The sequence below is a fragment of the Cervus canadensis genome, chromosome 26, assembly GCF_019320065.1.
Source record: "Cervus canadensis isolate Bull #8, Minnesota chromosome 26, ASM1932006v1, whole genome shotgun sequence".
NCBI lineage: Eukaryota > Metazoa > Chordata > Mammalia > Artiodactyla > Cervidae > Cervus > Cervus canadensis.
The window spans coordinates 46,345,376-46,371,532 of NC_057411.1; the positions used below are offsets into that span (position 1 = coordinate 46,345,376).

Consider the following 26,157-nt stretch of genomic DNA (forward strand, 5'->3'; position numbering starts at 1 on the left):
GCTTTTTAATATGCTCTCTAGGTTGGTAAAATAGATAGCCAGTGGGAATTTGCTATATGACACAGGGAGCTCAAATCTGGCGCTCTGTCACAACCTAGACGAGTTCGACGGGGTGAGGGGTGGGAGGGGGGTTCAGGAGAGGGGGGACATATGTATATTTATAACTGATTCATGTTGATGTGTGGCAAAAGCCAACACAATATTATAAATCAATTATCCCCCAACAGTCCTTGGCGGGCTGTTGCTGCCTGTCACTCCCATGGACCCTGCAGACCGTCAGCAAAGATCTGTTCTATAAACAGATCAAAGTGTGAGGAAGTAAATGAAGTCACGTGGATGCCAGCAAACTTTGTAATTTACAGAGCACTTCCTCATCCTTCACCCCATTTAATTCTCCCAGGAGCCCAGAAAGATAGATACGTTCATCCCTTATGAACAGAGTTCAGAGAAGAGGCTGGCCCAGATTCACTCCACTGATGAGGCCAGCAGCCTCCCCTCTGATCTGGGTACCACACACTCCTCTCGGTGTGTGAAGCCACTCGGGCCAGTTAGGTGTCGAATTATTTCATGATTCTCCAGCACAGTGCTGCAGGGAAACACATTCACCTTCCCCTTGGTCCTGCTTCTAGACATCGGTTTGGGGCATTTGCACTTTCCAAGAACCAAAGTAAAATCTCTGGTGGTGTCTTTAATTCACCAAACTGCAGCTTGAAATGTTTAGGTTGGCACTGATGTGGCTCGTGTTTATGTATGAACTGTCTAGTGCCTACATATAAAAAGCTTCCTGAGAATGTGCAGCCCAGGTACCTGGAAGATGAAGGCCTTTACATCGGGGCAAGACCAGAGGTGCCGCGAACCAACCAGAACATCATGGAGAACAGGCTGCTGACCCAGGAACCGGTGAGCTCTCAGCCCTGTTCCCGAGTGTAGACAAGGAGGGATTCACAGAGGGTCGTTATCCTGAGGGGCCATCACTGGGGGGTGGGGCTCATTTTCTCCTGAGGATGTCTGCAGACTGGTTCATTCTGTTGCTGTTTTGTTGTTATTTTAATTTGTCCTCCATACCTTTAGTGACCCTCAAACATCACCCCTCTCCGCTCAATCCTACCTTTCCCAAGCTGGATTCAAGCTCTTCCTACTAAATCAGATATTGGCAAACCATTTCCCAATTCACAGAAATTTTTAATTGTCCCAAGATAGAATGTTCTCAATTGTTTTTCTCCATGGTCGTCTGTCTTGGAATTTTCATGAATACAAATTCCCTGGTGGTCCAGTGGTTAAGAATCCGCCTGCCAATGCAGGGACACAGATTCAATCCCTGGTCCAGGAAGACCCCACATGCCACGGGGCAACTAAGCCAGCATACCACAACTACCGAGCCCGTGCTCTAGAGCCTGGGAGCCACAGCTACTGAAGTCCGTGTGCCCGGACCCCATGCTCTGCAAAAGAGACTCTACTGCAATTAGAAGGGAAGGCCCAGCACTGCAGCTAGAGAGTAGCCCCTGCTCACCCCAACTAGCGGGAGCCCCTGCATAGCAACAGAGATACCAGTGCAGCCAAAAAACTTAAAAATAAAAATTAATTTTAAAAAATTGTTTAATAGAAAATGTTTTTCTTAAGCACTCCTGTGAAAGTGAAAGTCGCTCAGTTGTGTCCAACTCTTTGTGACCCCCATGGACTGTAGTCCATGGAATTCTCCAGGCTAGGATACTGGAGTGGGTAACCTTTCCCTTCTGCAGGGGATCTTCCCAGTCCACAGATCAAACACAGGTCTCCCGCATTGCAGGCGGATTCTTTACCAGCTGAGCCACAAGGGAAGCCCAAGCACTCCTTTAGCTTTTTCTTGAACATTTTTTTTTATCAGGAGGGGGCTGAAAACTATATCTTAATTCTGGGGAGCATTAGTGAAGGCTCAATTTTTTAAATTTTTTATTGGAATACAGTTGATTTACAATTGTGTTAGTTGCAGGTGGATATACATAAAGCCACTCTTTTTTTTTCTTTTAGATTCTTTTACCATATAGGCCATTGCCGAATACTGAGTATAGTTCCCTGTGCTATACGGTGGTGGTGGTGTAGTCTTTAAGTCATGTCCGACTCTTGTGACCCCATGGACTGTAGCCCACCAGGCTCCTCTGTCCATGAGATTCTCCAGGCAAGAATCCTGGAGTGGGTTGCCATTTCCTTATCCAGGGGATCTTCCCACCCCGGGGATCAAACCCCGGTCTCTTGCATTGCAGAGATTCTTCACCAGCTGAGCTACGAGGGAAGCTCATGCTATATAGTAGATCTTTATTAGTTATTTATTTTATATATAGTAGTGTGTATCCCCTGGAAACCATAAGTTTATTTTCTACAGCCACGATTATATTTCTGTTTTGTAATAAGTTCATTTGTACCCTGTTTTTTAGATTCCACATAAAAGCAATATCATATGTTATCAGTCTTTCTGTGTCTGGCTTAGTGAAGACTCAATTTCTGATAGAAATAGGGACTTTAAAATGTCTAGGGAGTGGGAGGTGGCAGAGAGGTTCAAGAGGGAGTGGACACATGTATACCTATGGCTAATTCATGTTGTTATATGGCAGAAACCAAAGCACCATTGTAAAGCAATTATCTTTAATTTAAAATAAATAATTTTTTTAAAATAAAAGATCTGCGGGGCAAGGGGCAGGTGCATGAAATATGCGTGGTGACGGAGGATTTCCCCACAAACGCTGTTTGTTTTTGTAAACCATTTTCTGTCCTTCTGCTGATCCCAGGGGAGGAGATGGTTTGGAGATGACGGCAGGATCCTGGCTCTGCCAAACCCCATCAAGCCGGCTCCTTCGCGCCCGCCCATGTTGACACAGGAGCAGGACATTAAGGCAGAACTGGAAACACTGTATAAGAAGGTAAACCTCCCCCTCCCGTTTTTAATACATGAATCTGCTTGAAAGTGCTTTGCTTTTTGAAGGGCTTGGAGTGATGAATTTGCAGTGTCCTATTTTGACTTTTCTTAACTAATTCACTATCTTGCACATAAAGAGCAAACAGCAAGCCTGTTACATAAGACTGAGTCTCCTGCCCACACCGAATCCTTTCTTAAACCCTTTCTTTCATCAGCAACTGAGCTTCCCAGGTAGGAAGCGTTGGGTCAGTGTCTTTATTCCCATGTCCAGGTTAGCTGCCCCGATAGTTTTTCTTTTCTCTCTGTCATCTCACACATACGGCAGGGTTATCTCCCCCACTGTCTCTGTATTATATCACTGGAGATTGTCTATCCTCCCAAATCCTTTCTTTGGTATTTTTCTCGGCTCTTAACCACGCTGCCTGGCTTGAGTCCTGGCCCTGCCTCTTGTTTGGCTCACTGGACCCTTCCTCTCTCTGCGCTGGCGTTTTTTCCTTTGTAAAATGAGCTTAATCATGGCAGCCGCCTACTAGGATTGTTTTGCAGATGACTGAAATAATACATCAAAGTGCTTGGAACAGGGCTCAGTGAGGGCTGACTGCTGGTGTTGAACAGGCAGCTGCCTGCCTTCACTTTTTTCTTCCCCCCAACAATAAATGATTACATTTATTAGTTATCCTTTTTTTTAAATTATCAAATAAATATATTCTGGGGGAAAGAAGCTATATTAAAATTAAAAGAATTGCTAGGCTTTGGTTACATATTTCTTTAATGTCAGATACATTCTTACTAAAAGTTCAGATAAATCTATGAACATGTAGTGACATTAGAGATTAGAATAATTATTTTTTAAATGCTTCCAATTTGGGTCAACATAGAATGACTTTTTACTATGAAATCACTTCTAAACTTTCAATCTATGTCCCTTAAACAACATATCATGATTTTCGTTTGCTATATTATCATTATGACATTATTATCAAAGCTTACAACTTACACATCTTGTCCAGGACCACAATTTCCAATATCCTTTTGCTTTAGTTTTGTACTTATGTGAATTTAATGATGCAATTTATGCTTTTTTACAATCTTTCTGTTCCTCAAGGATTTTGTTTTTCTTAATTTTTTAGCTGACAAATACCTTGTTTCTATGTCTTGGAGCTTCGGTGTTTCCTTGTTTTCCTAAGATATATCCATATGTACTTGGGCTTCCCTGGTGGCTCAGACATTAGAGAATCTGCCTACAATGCAGGAGACCTGGGTTCAATCCCTGGGTCAGGAAGATTCCTTGGAGAAGGGAATGGTAACCCACTCCACTGGCCTGAAGAATTCCATGGACAGAGGAGCCAGGCCGGCTACAGTCCATGGTGTTGCAAAGAGTCAGACACGACTTAGCAACCCACACCCACACACACAATCCAGTTGTACTTATTCCTTAAATTCTTGTGTATTAAGAAAGACCTGTCTTGTTTTTTCTTGTTTTTTCTTGTTTTTTTATTTTCTTCCTTCATGTTGAATTATATTGCTCTTGCTCTCCTGAAGTGTAGCAAGGATCGCCTCCTTCAGAAACTTGTGTAATTAGAAATGTGTAACATTTTGACACTTCTAAAGCCACACAGAATAAGAGGATATAAGATCATCCTATAAAGCTCTAGAGCTATAGAGTTAGGTGATGAACAGAGAAGACCTGGACCCAAATCAGAGAGTCTGAGCAGAATCTGGGTGTCTACTAAGTTGTGGCTTTGAGCAGTTCCCTTGACTGCTCTGAAGCTGTTTCCTTAATTAAAAAATCACCATCATCTCTACCTCATATGACCATTATGAGTTTTGAGATGATGTATGTGTTTGCCCTTTTATTAAATTGTGAAATTCTATAAAATATTGTTATCAGAGACAAATATTAATGAGTGGCCACTCTGGGCAGAAATGTGGACCCTAGGAGTGGATTTACAAAGCAAGCATAAACCTAAGCCCCAGGCCATGAGGGATTTACCATCTACTTGCTTTATGACAAAGATACATGATATAATTAGTGATCTAGACAGTATCACCTTGTACCTAATAATCCATCCATCTCCATCCATCCATCTACTTCAGCATGAAACACTAATACAATGAAGCACAAATTTATGGGCTAAAATTAGAAGATAGAAGAGTTATTACTATGGAGAGTAGGATCTTAAGGGAGGCCGTTAATCTTATCTGTCTCCTTCAGAAGTTCTGAGCTAACTGGGAAATGCACAGGAGTCAGAGAAGGATGCAGATCTCAGTTACAGCTAAGGGCGAGGCTGGATAGGAGAATGCGGCTTGGACCCAAGGCGGATTGGGCTCCCTGCTCCCTCTCCCATGAATTATGTCCCCCGTGTAGAGAGTTTACCATGTGGCATGCCTGCAGGGAACCCATGGAGCCAGTGAGCTGGCCCTTAGGAGACCGCTGAGTGAGGACAGCTAGATGCCACCAGTGACTCTGTCCAGCCAAGAACTTGGATTACTGGATCTTGGGCTTCAACTAATCTCCACTCAGACACCGTCTTCCTTCTCTTTGGGGAAGGAGCCAGTGGGGAGAGCACAGTCCTTCCTTCCAGTCCTTTTGAGAGGGGGAGCTTCCTAGCTTTGGGCAGAAACAGGAAAGTAGAGGAAGATAAGAGTTCCACTAAGAGGGGCTGGTCATCTTGCTTCACAGAGCAAAGAAGTTAGAGAAGAGAGAGATCTGAAGGGGCTGAAGTCTTCCGAGATCATTTCCTAGAGGGTTAGGCTGCAAACATAGCAAAGCCTGGAGAACAGGCCAGGCTTCTGCCTACGAAAGAAGCAAAGGTTATATTAAAGGAGTTGTTCTGTTTAGTTGCTAAGTCATGTCCAGCTCTTTTGCAAACCCATGGACCATAGCCCACCAGGCTCCTCTGTCCATGGGATTTTCCAGGAAAGAATACTGGAGTGGGTTGCCATTTCCTACACCAGGGGATCTTCCTGACTCAGGGATGGAGCTGCATCCCTTGTGTCTCCTGCATTGGCAGGCAGATTCTTTACCACTAGCACCAGCTGGGGAGCCCTCTGTCCTCTACTAAATTAGAAGAACTGTAGTAGTCAGCACTCTTTGGGTTGCAAGTGACAGAAACCCACTGCAAACTAGCTTAAGCCAGGAGAGAACTTAGTGACTCAGAAAGCTGGAAGGACCTGGGGATGAATCACAAAATGAAGGCGGGGCTTTAGGAGCCGGGACCCCGGGGCCAGGGACTCAGTGCTGGCAGTCTCTCTCTCTCTGCCTCTCTTTCCTCTGGTTCTCCTTGAATGGAGAACCTTCTCTCCTGTGGAATGGAGAAACTTCTCTCCTGTTGTAGGCAGTCCAGAATTTTCCATGGGTGAGGACATTGATAATGTAATCTCAGAGATGCCAGAGGAAAAGGATCGTCTCTTGTAGCAAGATTCCCATTATCAACACCAAGGACAAACTAGTCAGTTTTAAGAGGAACATACACTCCCCGACCTGATGTCCTGGAGACACACCCAGAAGATGGAGAATGAGAAAACTTCCCAGGGAAGACCAGAACAACAGCTGTAGAATCTACTGCCGGCTCTGGGCTGGATTCAGGTTCTGTTGCTATTATTTTCTGAGGGAGGGCAAATACATACATTTTACTTTAATTCCACCAATGATTGTTCTTTCTCTGTACAACCTTAAAATTTTTCTTTCATCCATGCAACCCGGCATGCACTGAGAACATCAACAGATAATCCACATGCATTGCCTCTGATAGTTTAGGTTTTCAGTTTTCCACCAAAGACTGAAGAATCAAACAATTTCAAAATGAAAACAATACACCTTAGAAATATTATTGGCTCAGCAGTAAAGAATCCCCCTGCAGTGCAGGAGCTGCAGAAGACTCAGGTTCGATCCCTGGGTCGGGAAGATCCCCTGGAGGAGGAAATAGCAACCCACTCCAGTAATCTTGCCTGGAAAATCCCATGGACAGAGGAGCCTGGTGGGCTAAAATTCATGCGGTCACAAAGAGTCAGACACAACTTAGAGACTGAACAATATTCTTACGAGGAATTGTTGGTACTTATTTCCTGATGGTTTTCAGTCTGCAAGAAAACCGATATAAGAGAAAGACAAGGAAGGAGGGATCCTTTTCTCCCTAATAGGAATAGAGTTGGAGTCTTTTGAGCAATCTTACTCGATGCCGACCAGGAGTCCTGGAAGCTTTTTCACTTGGTTGAGCTGAGATGAAGGTAGAGACCACCACCAATCATTTAAACATGGGCTAGTGCAGTTTTGGAGGAAGAGACACATGATAACATTATAAGTAAGCAGGACCATGGTGGCCTTCCCAGGTGGGTGGGGCTAGTGGTAAAGAATCCGCCTGCCAGTGCAGGAGATGCAAGAGACACAGGTTTGATCCCTGGGCCGAGACGATTCCCTGGAGTAGGAAGTGGCAACCCACTCCAGTATCCTTGCCTGGGAAACCCCATGGAGAGAGGAGCCTGGCGGGCTACAGTCCATAAGGTCTCAAAGAGTTGGACTGAACACACAGCCCACACATAGGACCATACTACCAATATTACTTACTCATACCGAGCAGAGTACAAGACAGAGCCTGAGGGCCACACTCTGAGTGAGCCCAGAACTCTGGAACCTGCGGTAAGAGGAACGGCAAAGCAAGAACCAGCAGGAGCCAAGCAGTTGCAGAGGCATGTTTCCATTAAGTCTCTGGATTGTTGCTCAGGGGCACAAGTCTTTGCGAGGTGGAAATATTTTAATTAATCCAGGTGGCCAGAGGGATCATAAGACACATAGTCACCACCTGCAGGTTCAAAACCCTTACCACGATGGCAGGTTATAATTGAATCCTTTTACCCAAAAGAAAGAGAAAAGAGATGGACCTTTGTTGTGGCAGCATGATGGGTGAGGATATTAATGTCAGAAATAGGGCTTTCGGAAGGTACAAAATATTGGTGGAATGTGACCCCTGTGGGGATGGGTTTCCCTCCTTGTAAATCCAAAGGGAGATTTGACTCAACATATTTTGGAGCTACAATACTTTGGCCATCTGATGCAAAGAGCTGATTCACTGGAAAAGACTCTGAGGATGAGAAAGATTGAAGGCAAAAGGAGAAGGGGGTGGCAGAGGATGAGATGGTTAGACAGCATCACCTACTCAAGGGACGTGAATCTGAGCAAACTTCAGGAGATAGTGAAAGATAGAGTAGCCTAGTGGGCTGCAGTCTGTGGGGTCACAAAGAGTCAGACATGACTTAGCCACTGAACAACAACAACTGAGGTATAGTTGATCCATTTTTTTTCAAGCCTACCATATTTGTAAGCACATCTCAGTTTTACAAGAACATTTTTTAAAAATAAAAAAATCTGTGTGTAGGTCTTCTCATCAAAGATAGACTGACTTATTTTCTAAGAAAGAAAACTTATTGTTTTATGAAAATGGAGGGTATACCATATTGGAGGCCTGTAGGAAATCACAAATCCTAAATATAGATTAAGAGTCTACTAATCTTTTAGGGGGGAAATAAGTATGAAATTGAAAGACTAAAAAGAAATACACTCATATATCCTTACACATGAATATCGATACAAAGACGGTAACACAAAACCCAACAACAAATTTACTGGTAAATGAAGACTCATATGTGTATGTATTACTGTCAAATATTGGTACAATTTCAATGACTAATAGTAACTGAAAAGCAGATCACACTGTATAACAAGTGTGAATGCCTTTTTGTCCATGCATACATGCACATCCACACACATACACACAGTGTGACCTCCAAGCTTAGTCTGATGGGGAGAACAATAGGATCTTGTGAGCTAAGATTCTAACTCTGGAGTCCCCTCTCCTGCTTTCCATCCCTCCCTCTGCACATCTCAGGTTTATCCTTCCTGCCCCAGGCTATAAAGCTCATGTCCCAGTTTCCCCCTCTCAATCTACGGCTGCTCACAAACAGGTCCCACTACATGTAGGCAACCACTCATCTCCTGGAGTTATTGCACGAAGGTGGACCCCTTCCAGGGCCCACGAGTAGGATCTTGTGTAGCAGTCCACGGTCCCCTAACAGAATGAGTGAGGTGATATACATGAAGTACTTTATACAATGTGCTGTTGTTGTTCAGTTGCTCAGTTGTGTCCGACTCTTTGCAACCCCATGGACTGTAGCCTACCAGGCTCCTCTGTCCATGGAATTCTCCAGGCAAGAATACTGGAGTGGGTTGCTACTCCCTTCTCCATGGGATCTTCCCAACCCTGGGATTGAACCTGGGTCTCCTGCATTGCAGGTGGATTCTTTACCATCTGAGCCACCAGGAAGCCTTATACGATGCCTGGTGACATACAAAATGCCAGCTGAATCTTTATCCTCAGAGGTGGAGCCAGAGCTGGAATCCAGGGCTTCTGTCCCTAGTTCAGCATCGTTACATGATACCATGAAGAAGGTTAAATGGAGAGACTCCTGATCACGTTACCTACAGCCGAAGAAGGATGAAAGCTTCACTTCTGAGTAGAGTAGCTGCTGCTGCCATTTAACCTCATAACTTGTAAATAAAACATTCGGGCCACATAATCTTTTCAACCTAGACAGTATACTAAAAAGCAGAGACATTACTTTGCCAACAAAGGTCCATATAGTCAAAGCTATGGTTTTTCCAGTAGTCATGTATGGATTTGAGAGCTGGACTCTAAAGAAAACTGAGCGCTGAAGAACTGATGCTTTTGAACTGTGGTGTTGGAGAAGACTCTTGAGAGTCCCTTGGACTGCAAGGAGATCCAACCAGGCAATCCTAAAGGAGATCAGTCCTGGGTGTTCATTGCAAGGACTGATGCTGAAGCTGAAACTCCAGTACTTTGGCCACCTGATGCAAAGAACTCAGTCATTTGAAAAGACCCTGATGCTGAAAAAGATTGAAGGTGGGAGGAGAAAGGGACAACAGAGAGTGAGGTGGTTGGATGGCATCACCGACTCAATGGACATGAGTTTGAGTAAACTCCGGGAGTTAGTGATGGACAGGGAGGCCCGGCGTGCTGCAGTCCAGGGGGTCACAAAGGGTTGGACACAACTGAGCGACTGAACTGAAGTGAACTGGCTGAATCTTTTCCAGGTAACATAAATAGCTTCCAGAAGTTCCTCTCCGCAAAGGGGAGGCTCGAGTGAAGTGTGAAACCACACATCCTGACTGTAGTCAGTGTCCATGACAAGGAGAGAACATGAAGACACAAAATCAATAAGGTCACCTCCCCGTTTTGGAACTCCCAACCTCCAAAACTAGGTTTCCCCAAGAGCAGCAGTAATCGACATAGAGTATCTTAGTAAATTCAATGAAGAAACCCAGAGGTTGATATAACACACTGTATACCGATTGAGCCAGGAAAGTTCCAGTGGAAATTTCCACTCCTGTTTTCTACACACTCGGCTGCCCCACCTCCCTCGGGCTCTGTTATTTTGCAGACTAATTTTCTTCTTCCCAGGAAAACAAGAGCCAGCACGAAGCTCGGTTCAGTAAGTTAGTCTCTGGCTGTTGTCTGCAAACTAAAAACTTGTCCACATGGAGAGAGTTTCTACGATCCAAGTATGATCAGTTTGGACTAGAATCTATGCTCTTCTCATTAAAAGAATTTCAAGGTCACCAGCTGCAAAAACCAAGAGTTCCAGGAAATGAGATAGTCGAATGACAAAGATTAGGGCTATGACTCAGTGGAGATAAACGCTCAAAGACCTAGGAAAGCAAGATTGAAGTGGTGTTCAGAAAAGGGCAGGCCCCGAAAGCTCCAGGGAACAGGACTGGAGCGTGGTCCTCCTGGCTTGATCAGGGTAGAAGGGACCTTGCGCCTGGCTTTCCCACTGCACATTAGATCAGGAACTAGGACGTGCCTGACCCTGTTTCCCCTACACTCTGCTCTCTTTGGCAGGCAGTAAAATACATCCACAGAAGTCAGCATCTGATTGGATCTGGGGACTCTCCTGGGAATTTCCAACTGGACATTGATATTTCGGGGTTAATCTTCACGCATCACCCCTGTTTTAGCCGAGAGCATGTGTTGGCAGCCAAGCTGGCCCAGTTGTATGACCAGTACCTCGCAAGACGCCAGAGGAACAAGGCAAAATTTCTCACTGATAAGGTACCTGTGATCTCTTGCGTGCCAATTGTTGATGGGGTTGGTTCTCCCGAGGAGCCCAAACAACACAAACACCTATCAGGAGCAAACGCTCACATGCCTCCTTCATGTTCCCTCTGTCTAGGATGTGATGTGTTGTCCTACCTAGAGGCACAAGAAAGTCTAGGACAATGTATGTTTAATGTGTGCAAATTCAGTGGCACACACTTGGCTTAGAGAACCATTTGTGCAAACCGAGCAAATGATCTCACTCACCTCGAATGGGTATTAGATGGAAGATGTGAGGCTACGTCTTGCCTGTGTGATCTCAGAGGCTGAGATGGTTCACAGTTTGAGGATCTCTTGGTCCTCAGAGACATTCTCATCATTGCATATTAATTTCCCCCAGTACGATACCTAAACAAAAGTCAGTTGTCTCAACTGATGCTCAAGGAAATGGCTATCCACATTGGATTTACTTCTAACGTGACACTGTCCCATGGAATATTCATGGATAGTCTTGATTATAGATAATTTTAGTCTTAGGCCCTGTTCTTAAAAACTTACTGCCCAAATAAGAGATACGGCCAGAATGCCTGCTCTTATGAGTCTGTAATTTTATGTTCTGTATCGCAAGAATATCATTCTGTGTCCAGACTTCAGAAGAGACTCCTTCTCCCTTGAAAGAAAATTTGTTTATGAGACACTAGAGTAAAGAAGTACCTGTCGTGAGCAGATGGGTCTGGACCACAGAACAAGAATGGACACACACAGTCCAAGAGGGAGGGGACATATGTGTATCTGTGGCTGAGATGGCAGAAATCAGCGCAAAATTGTAAGCAATTATTCTCCAATTAAAAATAAATAAACTACACAAGTAAAGACTAGAGGCAATATTTCTGTCAAAGTTCACTTCGGCGGAAACGTGGAGATGTCTGAGTGCTTGCACATCCCTTGCGTCATCCTAAATGAGGCCTGTCTGAGGTTGCAGGCATCATCTTACCCTGGAGAAATGGGTGGGTCCAAGCACATCAGTTGTGGTGAGGAGTAGAGCTTCTAACTCAAAACTTCAATCCACATTTCTTTAAGCTCCATGCTCTAAGAAATGCTGTTCAGATGGGCCTTAATCCAGCAAAAACTCCTAAGACTCTTGAAGCAACCCCCAAAACCATCAATGAATATAAATCTGAGATTCGGTGAGTAAAGTCTGTGATTATAACTGCTGCTTTTTTCCCTGTACTTGTTGAGAGTTTATTTTTTCAGTTTTTCCTGAATGCACTGAATACATTACAGCCAAATGGGCTTCCCAGGTGACGCTAGTGGTAAAGAATCTGCCTGCAGTGCAGGAGACCCAGGTTTGATGCCTGGATGGGGAAGATCTCCTGGAGAAGGAAGTAGCTACCCACTCCAGTATTCTTGCCTGGAGAATTCCATGGACAGTGGAGCCTGGTGGGCTACGGTCCATGGAGTCGCAGAGAGTTGGACACAACTGAGCAATGAGCACTTTCACTGTCAAATGAAATAATGAGATATGTCCATCATATTAACACCAAATTTGAAGCCCAATAAAAGAATGAGGATGAAGGTGGGGGCATGGAGGACTGGGAAAAGTGGTTGGGGGGAGCAGAATATGATAACCTGCACCCTCTGTTGATGTAAACCAATATTACTACAGCCACCACTTCTGAGAGAGTGTCTTGTCCGGAAATGAACAAAGAGTTGAAAAATGCCCATGAGTTAGAACCCTGCAATTCTGCTTAAGACACTCCAAAGAGCTGTGGGTACCTGTACACTGGAGACGTGTGCAAAGGTTCCACAGTATCACTCACAAGAGCAAGAAGCTAGAAATAACCCCACACCAGAGTGAACCCATCAGCTTCAGTCTTAACAATGAACATCCATACTACAGTTAGGGTGACTGAATTAGACCTGCGTGTATCATGGGTAAACTAGTGTGGAATGAAAAAATCCAGTTGGAAGAGGGTACTCGCTGTGTGATACGGGTCATGAAACCTAAAGACCACGTGGAATGACACTCATGTCTTCCAGGTACACACACATCTGTGTCACATAGGGATAGAAAAGACACACAGGCCAGTTTCTTCCTCCAGGGAGGGAAAGAAGGGGATGAATGGAGAGGTCTTCGAACGTAACTCTAAACATTGCAAACAAACAAAAACCCTGAGTAAATGATCACTGAAGACTCAGATGATGGAATTTTTCAGAAATGAAGTGCTTTTTTTTTCAGGCTTTTAAGTTACTTCTTGAAGTACCTTTATTTATTTATTTTTTTAACTTTTTAACTTTTTGTTTTATATTAGAGTAAAGGCCTCTCAAGTAAAGAATCTGCCAACCCAGGAGCCGTGGGAGACACCGATGCAGTCACTGGGTTGGGAAGATCCCCTAGAGGAGGAAATGGCAACCCACTCCAGTACTCTTGCCTGGGAAATCCCATGGACAGAGGAGCCTGGAGGCCTACAGTCCGTGGGGTCGCAAAGAGTCAGAGACAGCTGAGCAACTGAGCAAGGATGCACGCGTAGCTGATCAACAAGGCTGAGATAGTTTCAGACGCACAGCAGAGGGGCTCAGCCGTGCATATACATGCTTCCACTCTCCCTCAAACTCCCCTCCCATCCAGGCTGCCACATCACATTGAGCAGAGTCCCCTGTGCAGTAGGATCTTGTTGGTTATCCATTTTAAATATAGCGGTGTGTGCATGTCCAACCCGAACTCCCTAGCTGTCCAAAAGGAGTCTTATTCTAGTTCATGGCCTTCTAGCTTTTCTAAGGTCTTCCAAGAGTCCTCAGTCCTGGCTACCCAATAACTAACTGGCTGTTATCTTCCACCATCTTCCTTTTCCATGATACCGACTGAATGAGCTTCAGTCCTTTATCTGTATGTCTGTCTCTTGAGCTGAACTATAGACTCCTCGAGGACAGGAAGTAAAAGTGTTAGTTACTTTGTCGTGTCCAACTCTTTGCGACCCCATGGACTGTAGCCCTCCAGGCTCCTCGGTCCATGGGATTCTCCAGACAAGAGTACTGGAGTGGGTTGCCATTTCCTTCTCCAGGGGAATCTTCCTGACCCAGGGGTCAAACCTGGGTCTGCGGCATTGCAGGCAGATTCTTTACCGTCTGAACCACCAGGGAAGCCCCTTGAGAACAGACACCTCCTATCTCCTACATGCTTCTGAATCCCCTGGAATGACATTGGGTGCTTGCTCAAGAGGAAAAAAAATTGAATTAATTTATCTACTAACTAAGTAATAGCATAATGAAGCACATTTGGGTTCTGTATTGGGCTATTATTTGTAGAGGGGGCAAAATTAGGCATTAAATAATTCCCAAATACATAAAGTATTATTTTCATTCAATAAGAATGAAAGCATTTTCAAATGATGCCTCTACAAATCAAGCCAAAATTTTGCTAATCTAGTCAGCACCAAAAACTCGCCAAGGCATGTAGTAACATTACTTCATCTCCTAAATGTAGAACTTGTGATTTGTACTAACACAGACAGACTTTAATATACCAGTTGTTAACTGGTTCAGCAACATACTTTCCTATTTACAATAATTTAGTCCTTGAGAACTATATTTACTGGACCCTTTATCTTCACAACTTCAAAGCTGGCTGTTTGTTTAAGACTGCACAATATGAATGAGAATTTTAAGTGGTAATTTAGTCCAATTGAAGTCAGATTCTCCTAGAGAAAGCAAAATTAAATAACCTCTCAAAACAGACCAGCATCCTACTGACTTCAAGTTTGCATTCATGTTTTTGGTTTTCTAGTATGTAAGAAATGTCATAGTTATGAAATTAATTATACAATCACTGCAGTGTTATTAGTTTCTATTTTTAATTTGCAAACACACCTAAATAACTTTTAAATACATATCCATGTATTATATCTCCTAGGCAAACAAGAAAACTGCGTGATGCTGAACAAGAAAAAGATCGAATGTTGCTTAAGACCATCATAAAAGTCTGGAAGGAGATGAAGTCCCTCCGAGAGTTCCAGAGGTTTACAAATACTCCCTTGAAACTTGTTTTGAGAAAGTAAGCTTTTTTCAAACATTGTTTTATTGGTTTATAACATGCACAGAAAATGTATTTGCTGTTATTATTACTCTGTCACTTAATTTCAAGAAACACCTAGGGTGTTGTAAATTATTTTAAGGGAAAAAGTTGACCAGAAAGCCGATGAAGAAGCATATGAAGCAGAAATTCAGGCTGAGATAAGTGAATTGCTGGAGGAGGACATGGAAGAGTATGAACAGAAGATGGAAGCGTACAGAGCCACACAGCAGCAGTGGAAAGCCTGGAAGAAAGCCCAGGTCTGTGAACAGCCTTGAACAGAACTGCCCTGGAGGACAGGGGCGTCTGGGTGGAGGCAGCTTGGGACAGGGGGAGGGAAACTGGGCAGGCAGACTGGGGTCCCCTGCTCGCTCTTCTCTGCCTCCCCCTGGCCCTCTCACTGGGGCACAAAAGGATGAGAGGGCGAACTGGTTGATGCAGTTGTTGAAAATGTCACCCAGCCAGCAGATACCAGAGCAAGCTTTTTCCAAAAACAGGTCTCTGTATCAGGCTGTGGCTATCTGAGGGAGCAAATAAAGTAAAACACAGTAATCACTCATGAATGTGTTGAGCGCTGTGCTAAGCCTTGCACACACCTTATACCATTGAATGTAGGGTATTGGTTCTTCTGGGTTTCTGTCAGAAAATTGTGTAACTTTGTGCACATGTCCCTGCAAAACTGAATCCAGGGACAATAAGTAAAAGACCACGGTGTGTAACAGGCCTAAGTTCATCCACCTCAGTTCAACTGACTCACATTTCTTCCTTTTCGTGGTTAAGTAATAGTCCTTTGTATACATGTACCACAACATCTTTATCTATTCATCTGTTGATGGTCATTTAGGTTGCTTTCATGTCCTGGCTATTGTAAATAGTGATGCAGTGAACATTAGGGTACATGAGGGGTAGGAAGGAGGCCCAAGAGGAAGGGGATATATGCATGTATATATATACTTACAGTTGATTTGCATTGTTATGTGGCAGAAACCAAAACCAAACTGTAAAACGATTGTCCTCCAATTAAAAGTAAAAATTAAAAAAAGATCAGGGGGACCTGCAGGGCCAGTTCTGCTCACAAGCCTTACTTTAATTTCAAGATGCATCCTTGGTCTTTAGAACTGATCACATGAATAACCAACTTCTTTAAGCTCTCTGTAGGGACCAGGCACTGTGATAAGTGCTTTCCAGGCATGATCTGATTTCAACAGCTCTGGGGAAAAAAAAAAACTCCTATGATTGTTCCCATTTTGTGGATGAGAAAACTGAGGCACAGGGAGGTCAGATGGCTTCGTGAGCTGCCCAAGTGCACACAACTGATTGGGGTGAAGCTGGGTTTGCATCCCAGGCCTGTCTGATCCTGAAGACTGCTTTTCAAAGAAATTCCAAAATTTCTACTTGAGATAAGTTTGCCTCTTACCCAACAGAGGGCCAGAAAGAAGAAAAAGAAACAGGAAGTCGAAGAACACCCCGCCGATGAGGAGAGGGAGGAGCCAGGCCCCGGGGAGGAGCCTGAGAAACCCGTCCCTCCCGAGCCCGTGGACAGGGCCGTGATAGAGCAGCAGGTGAGAGAGAGAGCAGCCCAGAGCCGGAGGAGGCCGGGGGAGCCCACGCTGGTCCCAGAGCTGAGCCTGGCAGGGAGCGTGACTCCCAACGACCTGTGTCCCAGGTGAGCAGATGCCCCAGCCGTGAATGGGGCGGACATGTGACGCGCACACACACATATGCACCAAGTGGAGTATGCGTCACCTGGCCAACATGGAATGACCAGGAGAATCCTAAACTCTCTATAGCCATATAGTAGCGTGGACCGTAAGCCACTGCAGGTGTTTGTCCAGATTTTGGCGATTCCCTATGATTCACCCACCCGGTGCATCCCCACTGGCCCCACGGGAGCTCCCCACCTGAAGCTGCCCGTGAGGAATGATCTGCACAGTGCCTGCCCGCACGGCTTCTGCTTTGGAGCCTTTATCCGTCCTTTCTGATCACTGCTAGCACATGCCCTCTCCCTGGCAAAGTGGATTCCTACCCACTGTACCACCAGGGAAGTCCCCATGGTATGTCTTTTAAAGGGAAAACTTAGGTTTGATTTTACAGTCTTTGATGATGAGTCCCATTTTGACCAAAAATGTATATCTCCATCTGATTTCTGAGTTTTCACTGGGTTTGGGGACTATAAACCAGGTTTCCTTGAGTCAGTGATTATAATCCACCCCCTTCATCAGGCCATCAGCTGAGGGGGCCGTGCAGAAGAAGGAGGTGTTTCAGGTCTGTCACTGGCATGAGGTTATTGGAAATAAGCTTTTTAAAAAACTCAGAGTGAAGTCTTTGGGGGTCTTGGATACTTCTTGAGATGGTGTCAAATGTTTTTTTTTTTTTAATTTTTTTATTAGTTGGAGGCTAATTACTTCACAACATTTCAGTGGGTTTTGTCATACATTGATATGAATCAGCCATAGATTTACATTTATTCCCCATCCCGATCCCCCCTCCCACCTCCCTCTCCACCCGATTCCTCTGGGTCTTCCCAGTGCACCAGGCCCGAGCACTTGTCTCATGCATCCCACCTGGGCTGGTGATCTGTTTCACCATAGATAGTATACATGCTGTTCTTTTGAAACATCCCACCCTCACCTTCTCCCACAGAGTTCAAAAGTCTGTTCTGTATTTCTGTGTCTCTTTTTCTGTTTTGCATATAGGGTTATCGTTACCATCTTTCTAAATTCCATATATATGTGTTAGTATGCTGTAATGTTCTTTATCTTTCTGGCTTACTTCACTCTGTATAAGGGGCTCCAGTTTCATCCATCTCATTAGGACTGATTCAAATGAATTCTTTTTAATGGCTGAGTAATATTCCATGGTGTATATGTACCACAGCTTCCTTATCCATTCATCTGCTGATGGGCATCTAGGTTGCTTCCATGTCCTGGCTATTATAAACAGTGCTGCGATGAACATTGGGGTGCACGTGTCTCTTTCAGATCTGGTTTCCTCAGTGTGTATGCCCAGAAGTGGTATTGCTGGGTCATTCAAATGTTTTTTATAGGAAAAATAATTGAGCAATTTCACAACTGGAATGGGCCTAAATTCAGTTCAGTTCAGTCATTCAGTCGTGTCCGCCTCTTTTTGACCCCATGAACTGCAGTGCACCGGGCTTCCCTGTCCATCACCAACTCCCAGAGTTTGCTCAAAACTCATGTCCATCGAGGCCTACATTATAGAGATGTAAAAAGTTAAACCCACTCTCCCAGTTTAATGAGTACAGAATTTCTATTTGGGATGATGAGAGCATTCTAGAGAAGGATAGTGGTATTGGTCACATCACATTGCAAATGTACTTAAGGGCACCAAATGGTTTGCTTAAATAATGTTAACATGGTAAGTATTATGCTGTGTGTATATATATAGCCATAATATTAAAAAATAACACTCAAAAAACCCTGAGTATGTTTTGGATTTTTCTGCTCTCACCTTTTCGAATCCTTAACAGAGTGAGTTACTATTGACTTAAGCAATAAGTGGCATTTGGAGTGAGCATCTCTACAAATAAATAAGTAGACTTAAAGAACACTCTTGAAGGTGTTGACTTTTATTTTTTTAACTTCCTGGCTATAAGAATGATATGCTTGCTAGGATATCTCCTGTCTTCTACTGAGATTCAAACGACCTTTAAAAATAAGGAACTTTTCTTAGTTCCCTACAGCCAAAGAGCAGTGACTCACCATCGGAAACTGTTAAGAAAAAGTTTGGATTTTGGAAAAGCTGACTTGACCCAACTGCTACAATATGCTCTGATATTTTTTTAGGATAAAACATCACATCCAAACATAAACCACTAGTAGCTTTTATGGTCTGAATTCAGTCCATTTGACAAATAATGTGATTCTTTTTACTTAAACTGCTGGATGCAAACATAAGGCTTACTTGGAAAAAAATTTAAAAGACTGTAGCACAGCGATGCTTGGACCACAGTTCTAAGTCACCTGTAGGCTTTCCAGTACCTCTTATTTCACATCACATGTACTATTATATCAAGCCCTGCAAGACCTGTGGCTGCCTTGGCTCAGTGAAGACTGAAGCAACTGGAGCGTCACCTCCAGGGTATCCTCCTCTGCTCACACCCTTGTGTCAGCCACTCCGCTTACACTTAGTACACGAATACTGACCCGCCCGCGGATGGTCTCACTCTGCAGGGTGGAGGTCTTGCGAAGGGAAGACGTCAAGAGACGCTCGCTGTTCCTAAAGGTGACCTTCAACAACAAGGAGGTGTCCAGGACAGAGAGCCGGCCGCTCGGGGCGGACTTCCGAGTTCACTTTGGACAGATTTTCAATTTGCAAATATTCAACTGGCCGGAGAGTTTAACGTTGCAGGTACCTTTTTAAAATTTTCTCTCCAGTTTTTAAAATTAATTTTTATTGGACTATGGTTGCGTTATAATGTCGTGTTAGTTTCTACTGTATAGAAAAGTGAATCAGCTCTATGTATACATGTTAGCCCCTTTTTCGGATTTCCTTCCCCTTTAGGTCACTGAAGAACATTGAGTAGAGTTTCCTGTGCTATACAGTAGGTTCTCATTAGCTCTATCTTATACATAGTAGCAATAGTATATTGCTTCCCAGGTGGCTCAGTGGGTAAAAGCCCACTTGCCAAAGCAGGATACATAAGAGATGTGGGTTCGATCCCTGGGTCAAGATCTGCTGGAGGAGGGCGTGGCAACCCACAGCAGTATTCCTGCCTGGGAAGCCCCGTGGACAGAGGAGCCGGTGGGCTACGGTCCACGGGGTCGCAAAGAGTCAGACAACTGAAGTGACTGTGCACACACGCCTCAATAGTGTATATATATATATCAGTCCCAATCTCCAATTTTTCCCACCCCATATTTTAATTACAGTCGCTGTCCCAAGAACTTTTGCTCATCACAGGTGCAAGATGGTTTTAAATTGTCCATTGGTTACACTAGTGTCCTGATAGATTCTCAAAGGCAATAGAAGGTCGAGGCACGTCTTAAGGTCTTGTCAGAAAAGATCTGTTACCCTGCTTGGCTCCCAAAAATGTTGGCAGAGTAACTGACCACAGTGCTCAAGTGTGTGTCTCAGGACAAGATGTGGGGGTAAGGGAGCAGGGAGAGTAGAGAGGTCTCTGGCTCATTCATCAGAGAACTTCAACCTCATGCCGTACCAAGATTCTGACATAATATACCAGAGAAATCAATTTCTGTCATCACAGATCATTTTAATAGGGGTGGTGGTACAGATGCTAGGATCCCCCCAAAATAAATCAAACTCCCAGCTAGCCTAAAGGCCAGCATTAGCAATATATTTATTTTTGTCTGTTATCGTTTTCTAAAGCTGCCATAACTAAGCACCACAAATCTGGTGACTTAAGGCAACAGACTTACTCTTTCACGGTTCTGAAGGCCCTGAAGTCTGAGATCCAGGTGTCCGTGGGGCCATGCTCTCTCCAGAAGCTCTAGAGAAGAAACTTTCCTGCCTCTGCGGCTCCTGGTGGCCCCAGGTGTTCCTTGGCTTGTGGCAGCGTCCCTCCAAACAATGCCTCCATCTCCACGTGGCCTTCTCCTGTCTGTGTGTCCTTTTTTGTCTCTTACGAGGACACTCCTCTTGGATTTAGGACTCACCCTAATCCAGTATGAGTTCATCTGGATCTTTAACTAATTATACCTGGAAAGACTATTTTTTCCCAACTAAGGTCACATTCTGTGATCCCAGGTAGACATAAATTTTTACAGGACACAATTCAACCCACTGGGCTTCCCTGGTAGTTCAGTGGAATCTACCTGCAATGCACGAAATGCAGGTTCAATCCCTGGGTCAGGAAGATCCCCTGGAGGAGGAGATGGCAACCCACTCCAGTATTCTTGCCTCAGGAATCCCATAGACAGAGAAGCCTCGTGAGCTACAGTCCATGTGGTTGCAAAGAGTGGGACACAATTTAGTGATGAAACAACAGAAATGAAAAACAAGACAAAGTCAACCCACTTCAATATCTGAGGCTTGCTGGTCTTCTGGCAAAGCCTCTCATGTTGCTGACAGATTCTGTTTCATGATCCTAATAGGCACGTTAATTAGGCTTGCAAATACACAGCACATGTACTGTTGTCTGCCATCTACCACCCATGCAGAAATCACTAATCCTTATCCACCACTTGTTCAGAAATTTCTTTTTTTTAAATTGGAGGGTAATTTACAATGTTATGTTAGTTTCTGCTGTACATCAACGTGAATCAGCTCTTTGTATACACATATCCCCTCTTTCTTGAGCCTTCCTCCCAGCCCCTCATCCCACCCATCTTCACTATCACATAGCACTGGGCTGAGCCCCCTGTATTATGCAGCATAGCTATTCCCCCAAGCTATCCGTTTTACATATGGTAATATATGTTTGTTGATGCTACTCTCTGAATTTGTCCCTTCGTCCCACCCTCTCCTTCCCCCACTGTGTCCCCAAGTCGGCTGTCTACACCTGTGTCTCTCTTCCTGCCCTGCAAATAGGTTCTTCAGTACCATTTTTCTAGATTTTATATACATGTGTTAATATACAATATTAGTTTTTCTCTTTCTGACTTACTACTCTGTGCAGCAGACCTAGGTTCATCACCTCACTACAACTGACTCAGAAATTTCTCATTCTTGTCCACCACCCTTGCCAGAAATGACAGCTGAACATGCTTATTTTCCCCCACTGAGCCTGGATATAACTTCAGACTCCTCCTCAACATGGTACTCCAGGCAGCCAATATTTATCATTGTAATTGACATTAAGTCCACAAATACAATTACAGCTGTGTAGTTATTAAAATATTTTTGTATTTCTCTACTTAATGATTGAGTACTGGTTACAGGTACAATTAATTGAGAGAATATTGTATTTTGACTGCCTAGAAATAATATTGTACCATTTGGAAATTTTCCATATGATTGCAAGTTTTATATAAGGGAAGGCTCAACAATTACCGGCAACTTCAGGAGGGTAAAAAAAAATCACCTTAAGAGCATCTGTTTATGCCAGTGCTATCAAATGCTTAACTTTAGAGGGTAACGTGCTTCAGAAAAGGTTCCGAGACTCTCAGAAATGATCATGTATCCCTTGATGACTCAACACCAAATTGCTTAATCATGGAGAGCCAGCTGAGGGTCTGATGCTGAGCCAGGAGTTTAGGGGAACGTTGGAAGCCGTTTATAAAGAGAATGTGTATGGCCCTGCCTGCGGGAGCTTTAAATCCAGCTGGGAGATGAGAGAGACAACTATTGGGGTGGCCAAAAAGTTCATGTTCATTCAGGTTTTTCCATACGATGTTACAAAAAACCCAAACGAACCTTTTGATCAACCCAGTTCAAAGAAATAACACCAAGCAGAGTATGGATACACAGGGTATGGAAGGGAACAGTGTCCACGGTGATGTTTGATTTTTTTTTTTTTTGCATGTTTCGAACCACAGGACTCAGTGTTTCCTAGCCAGGCTTGAGATCGGCTGCCAGGGCAACCCTACAAAGCAGAAGATCAGTCCACCCAGAAAGCCCAGGAGGGAGGGGATGAGGCTGGGGACCCACAGAGGAAATGGGAGGAAGGAATTAATTAAAGCAGCACTGCAGCTTGAGGGTTTCCCAGGCGGCGCTAGTGGTAAAGAATACTCCTGACAATACAGGAGACATAAGAGACACGGGTTCAATCCCTGGATTGGAACGACCCCCTGGAAGAGGGCGTGGAAACCTATTCCAGTTATTCTTGCCTGGAGAAGCCCATGGACCAAGAAGGCTGGCGGGCTACAGTCCACGGGGTAACAAAGAGTCAGACACGACTGAAGCGACTCAGCACGCACACACAAAGTCTTGAAAGAAGGGATTGGCGGGACTTGATGATGGCTTGATTTGTTGTCATTGTTCATTCATTAAGTTGAGTCTGACTCTTTGCGACCCCATAGACTGTAACCCACCAGGCTCCTTTGTCCATGGGGTTTTTCAGGCAAGAATACTGGAGTGGGTTGCCATTTCCTTCTCCAGGGGATCTTCCTAGACCAGGGATTGAACCCGCCTTTCCTGCATTGACAGGCGGACTCTGTACCACTGAGCCACCTGGGAAGCCTGTGATGGTTTGACTAGAGAGAGTAAAAAGAAAGAGCGTCAGAGTTGGTCCCAGGTGAAGAGTGAGATGGGACCTCACAGGATGGAAGCTGAAGCGGGACCAGAGTCCTTCCAGAAAGGTCTCGAAACTTCTGGATTCTGAAGTCTTTCCAAAATAAATGCTTCTTCTTGTTGTTCAGCTGCTCAGTCATATCCCACTCTCCTGGTCTTTCCCAAAAATGAAGTTTGACTTAGAAATAGAGAAAGCTTTGTGATAATGACCTTCACTCCTTTATCATGCACACCTGTCATGCCACCCCATACTCATCAACCTGACTCCCCAAAACTAACAACAGTTGTGTAATATTGCTGGGTGACTTTTATGCATCTTAGCGTTATTGGTTTTTTTCCTTATGAATCAGTCTTGTTGAGCTTTTATATTCCTGGCACGTGGACTGAGATAGGGAACTTTCCTTTTAACTCAGCTGACAGTCACTTGACTCTCTCTTCCAGAGTCTTTCCTGGTTTCTCTGGCTTTTCTGTTAGAACCGCACTCTCGGGGTGGGGACACCAGTCCTATTTGGAGATGTGTCCTGGATGACCTTCCTTCGTCTCCCCGGGACGAGGGGGAGAGAGAGTGAAATACCCAGAGGAGGCTTCCTCCCAGAAGCTCAGCAGGGAAGGGATCGGGGGTGGACAGGGGACCATGGTTTACTTTAGGGTGTGGTTGATTGGAGCACGTTTGTCAGCTGTGGGAAAAGTGGCCAGCCCAGAAAAGATTGATGACTTGGAAAATAAAAGGGAAAACTGGAAGGAGCGGGTGGGAGAGGGGAGGGAAAGAGAGTGGGAGTGTTGAGAGATGATGGGATGGAGTATCACAAGTGCGCCAATCAACCACACCCTAAAGTAAACCTGTCAACCCCCGATCTGTTCCCCTCCTTCCCTTCCCTGCTGAGCTTCTGGAAGGAAGCCTCCTCTGGGTATCTCCATTCCCTCTCCCCCTCGTCCCAGGGAGACAGAGGAGGGTCATCCAGGGCACATCTCCAAATAGGACAGTTGTCCCCACCCCAAGAGTGCGGTTCTAACAGAAAAGCCAGAGAAACCAGGATATTAATGAACCTGTAGTATCCCATAGGTTCATGAGAGGTGAATCAAGACAGACTAGCGGGACGTTCCTGGTGGCTCAGTGGTTAAGATTTCGCCTTCCAGTGCAGGGGCTGGGTGTTCGAACCCTGGTCGGGGAGCTAAGGTCCCACATGCCTTACATCCAAAAAAAAAAAACCAGAAAACAGAAACAAGATTGTAACAAATTCAAAAATGATCCACATCAAAAAAAACTCTTTAAAAAAATAATACAGAATAGGAAGCTCCTTTGAGTTGGGGGTGATGACAGAGAGGAGGGCAGGCCTCGGTCGCCCAGAGTCTTTTCAGGGAAGGAGGGGAGTCTCTGGGCGCAGGAGTAAACAATGTTTGATCCAACACTGAGGGGAAGTGGGGACACCAGCCTAACAGACTGAACCACGGCGTCCCCGGGGCTGAGATCTCAGGGCGGCCCCCGGTACCAGATCCACCGCTAGCACGTGAAAGCTAAGCCGTGCAGTGTTCTGTTTTGCTTTGCTTAGGTTTTAAGACCAGAGAATCACGACTTAAGACCGTGCAATATAAACTACTTCACGATGGACTCTTCTTTCATCTGTCTTAATGCCCCTACATTTTTCTAAGATTTGGCTTGTTGACACTATCCTAAGCACTGTTGTTAGCAGGTAAATTTGCACCAGAATGTTGACTTAAAGCCAACCTCATTCCAAATGCAGCAGAACTTAATAATAATCTCACAGAGTCCCAATTTGGTAGCAGTTGATCTAATTGCTATTCTGAATTCACTGCTGCCTTTTTTTTTTTTAATACAACAGGAATTTTTGAACCATTGAATGTAAATCAAATTATATTTCCTGTCTTGTTTCTTCATTAACATTTCACCTTCAAGCAGACACACACAAACACTCATTTTGCTTAGAGCAGTACTTCTCAGTGAAGATAACACTGCGCCCCCGGGGGACATCTGGCAATGCCTGGTGACATTTTAATTATTACAGGTGGTGAGGAGCTGCTGGCACCTCAGTAAGCAGAAGCCAGCGATGCTGGTGAACACTATACAATGCACACCCACCACAGCAAAGAGTTGTCCAGCTGCAAAGTCAGTCGTGCTGAAGCTGAGAACCCCTGACGTAGAAAGAAAACAAAATTTCAACTTAATTATACAGAAAGCAACTTACAAATATTTATAAAGCCCAATGACTCAATGGACATGAGTTTAAGCAAGTTCTGGGAGTTGGTGATGGACAGGGAAGCCAGGCATGCTGGCGTCCATGGGGTCCCAAAGAGTCGGACACAACTGAACGACTGAACTGCACTGATGAAGCCCAAAGTGTCCACTCTCTGATTTTTAAAAATAGCATTCTATTCTAGCATTAAATAGAAAATAGACTGCGCAGAAAAAGACTGCGATTTTAAAAATATAGGGAGTCTTGAAAAGACAGATCTTACATATTAAAGTTTAATGTAAATAAAAGAAAGTCTTATTTTACAAAGCTTTTGTTGTTGTTGTTGTTTAGTCAGTAAGTTGTGTCTGACTCTTTTGAGACCCCATGGACTGTAGCCTGCCTAGTTCCTCTGTCCATAGAATTCTCCAGGCAAGAATACTGGCGTGAGTAGCCATTTCATTTTCCAAAAGATCTTCCTGACCCAGGGATCCAACCTGGATCTCCTGCATTGCGGGTAGATTCGTTACTGTCAGAGCAAGCAGGGAAGCCCAAGAGTAGTTAGAGATACAAAGTCAGGAAAGGTTTAACTAAATGCTTAATACTGCATTTATGTCACCTTCTGAAGCATTTTACCAGCATAAATGGTATTTTCTGACTGTTGGTATGGTTTCTATCCCCTTAACTTGAAGTAATAGCAAACTTGTATTAGTCCCTCATGTTTTTAAGCATTTGAAACAATGTAGT

At 44.3% G+C, this 26,157-nt stretch overlaps 1 protein-coding gene across 8 annotated transcripts in view; it reads left to right on the forward strand.

The window, feature by feature from the left end:
• Positions 1-26,157, forward strand: part of CC2D2A (coiled-coil and C2 domain containing 2A) — a 124,796-nt gene that overhangs the window by 41,976 nt on the left and 56,663 nt on the right. For all 8 annotated transcript variants that reach the window (XM_043448289.1, XM_043448290.1, XM_043448291.1 and 5 more), the window contains 8 exons: positions 764-900; positions 2,763-2,894; positions 10,807-11,016; positions 12,082-12,188; positions 14,912-15,052; positions 15,174-15,330; positions 16,495-16,736; positions 19,264-19,441. In XM_043448289.1, coding sequence (XP_043304224.1) covers positions 764-900; positions 2,763-2,894; positions 10,807-11,016; positions 12,082-12,188; positions 14,912-15,052; positions 15,174-15,330; positions 16,495-16,736; positions 19,264-19,441 — 1,304 coding nt within the window. The remainder of the gene's footprint in view (positions 1-763; positions 901-2,762; positions 2,895-10,806; positions 11,017-12,081; positions 12,189-14,911; positions 15,053-15,173; positions 15,331-16,494; positions 16,737-19,263; positions 19,442-26,157) is intronic.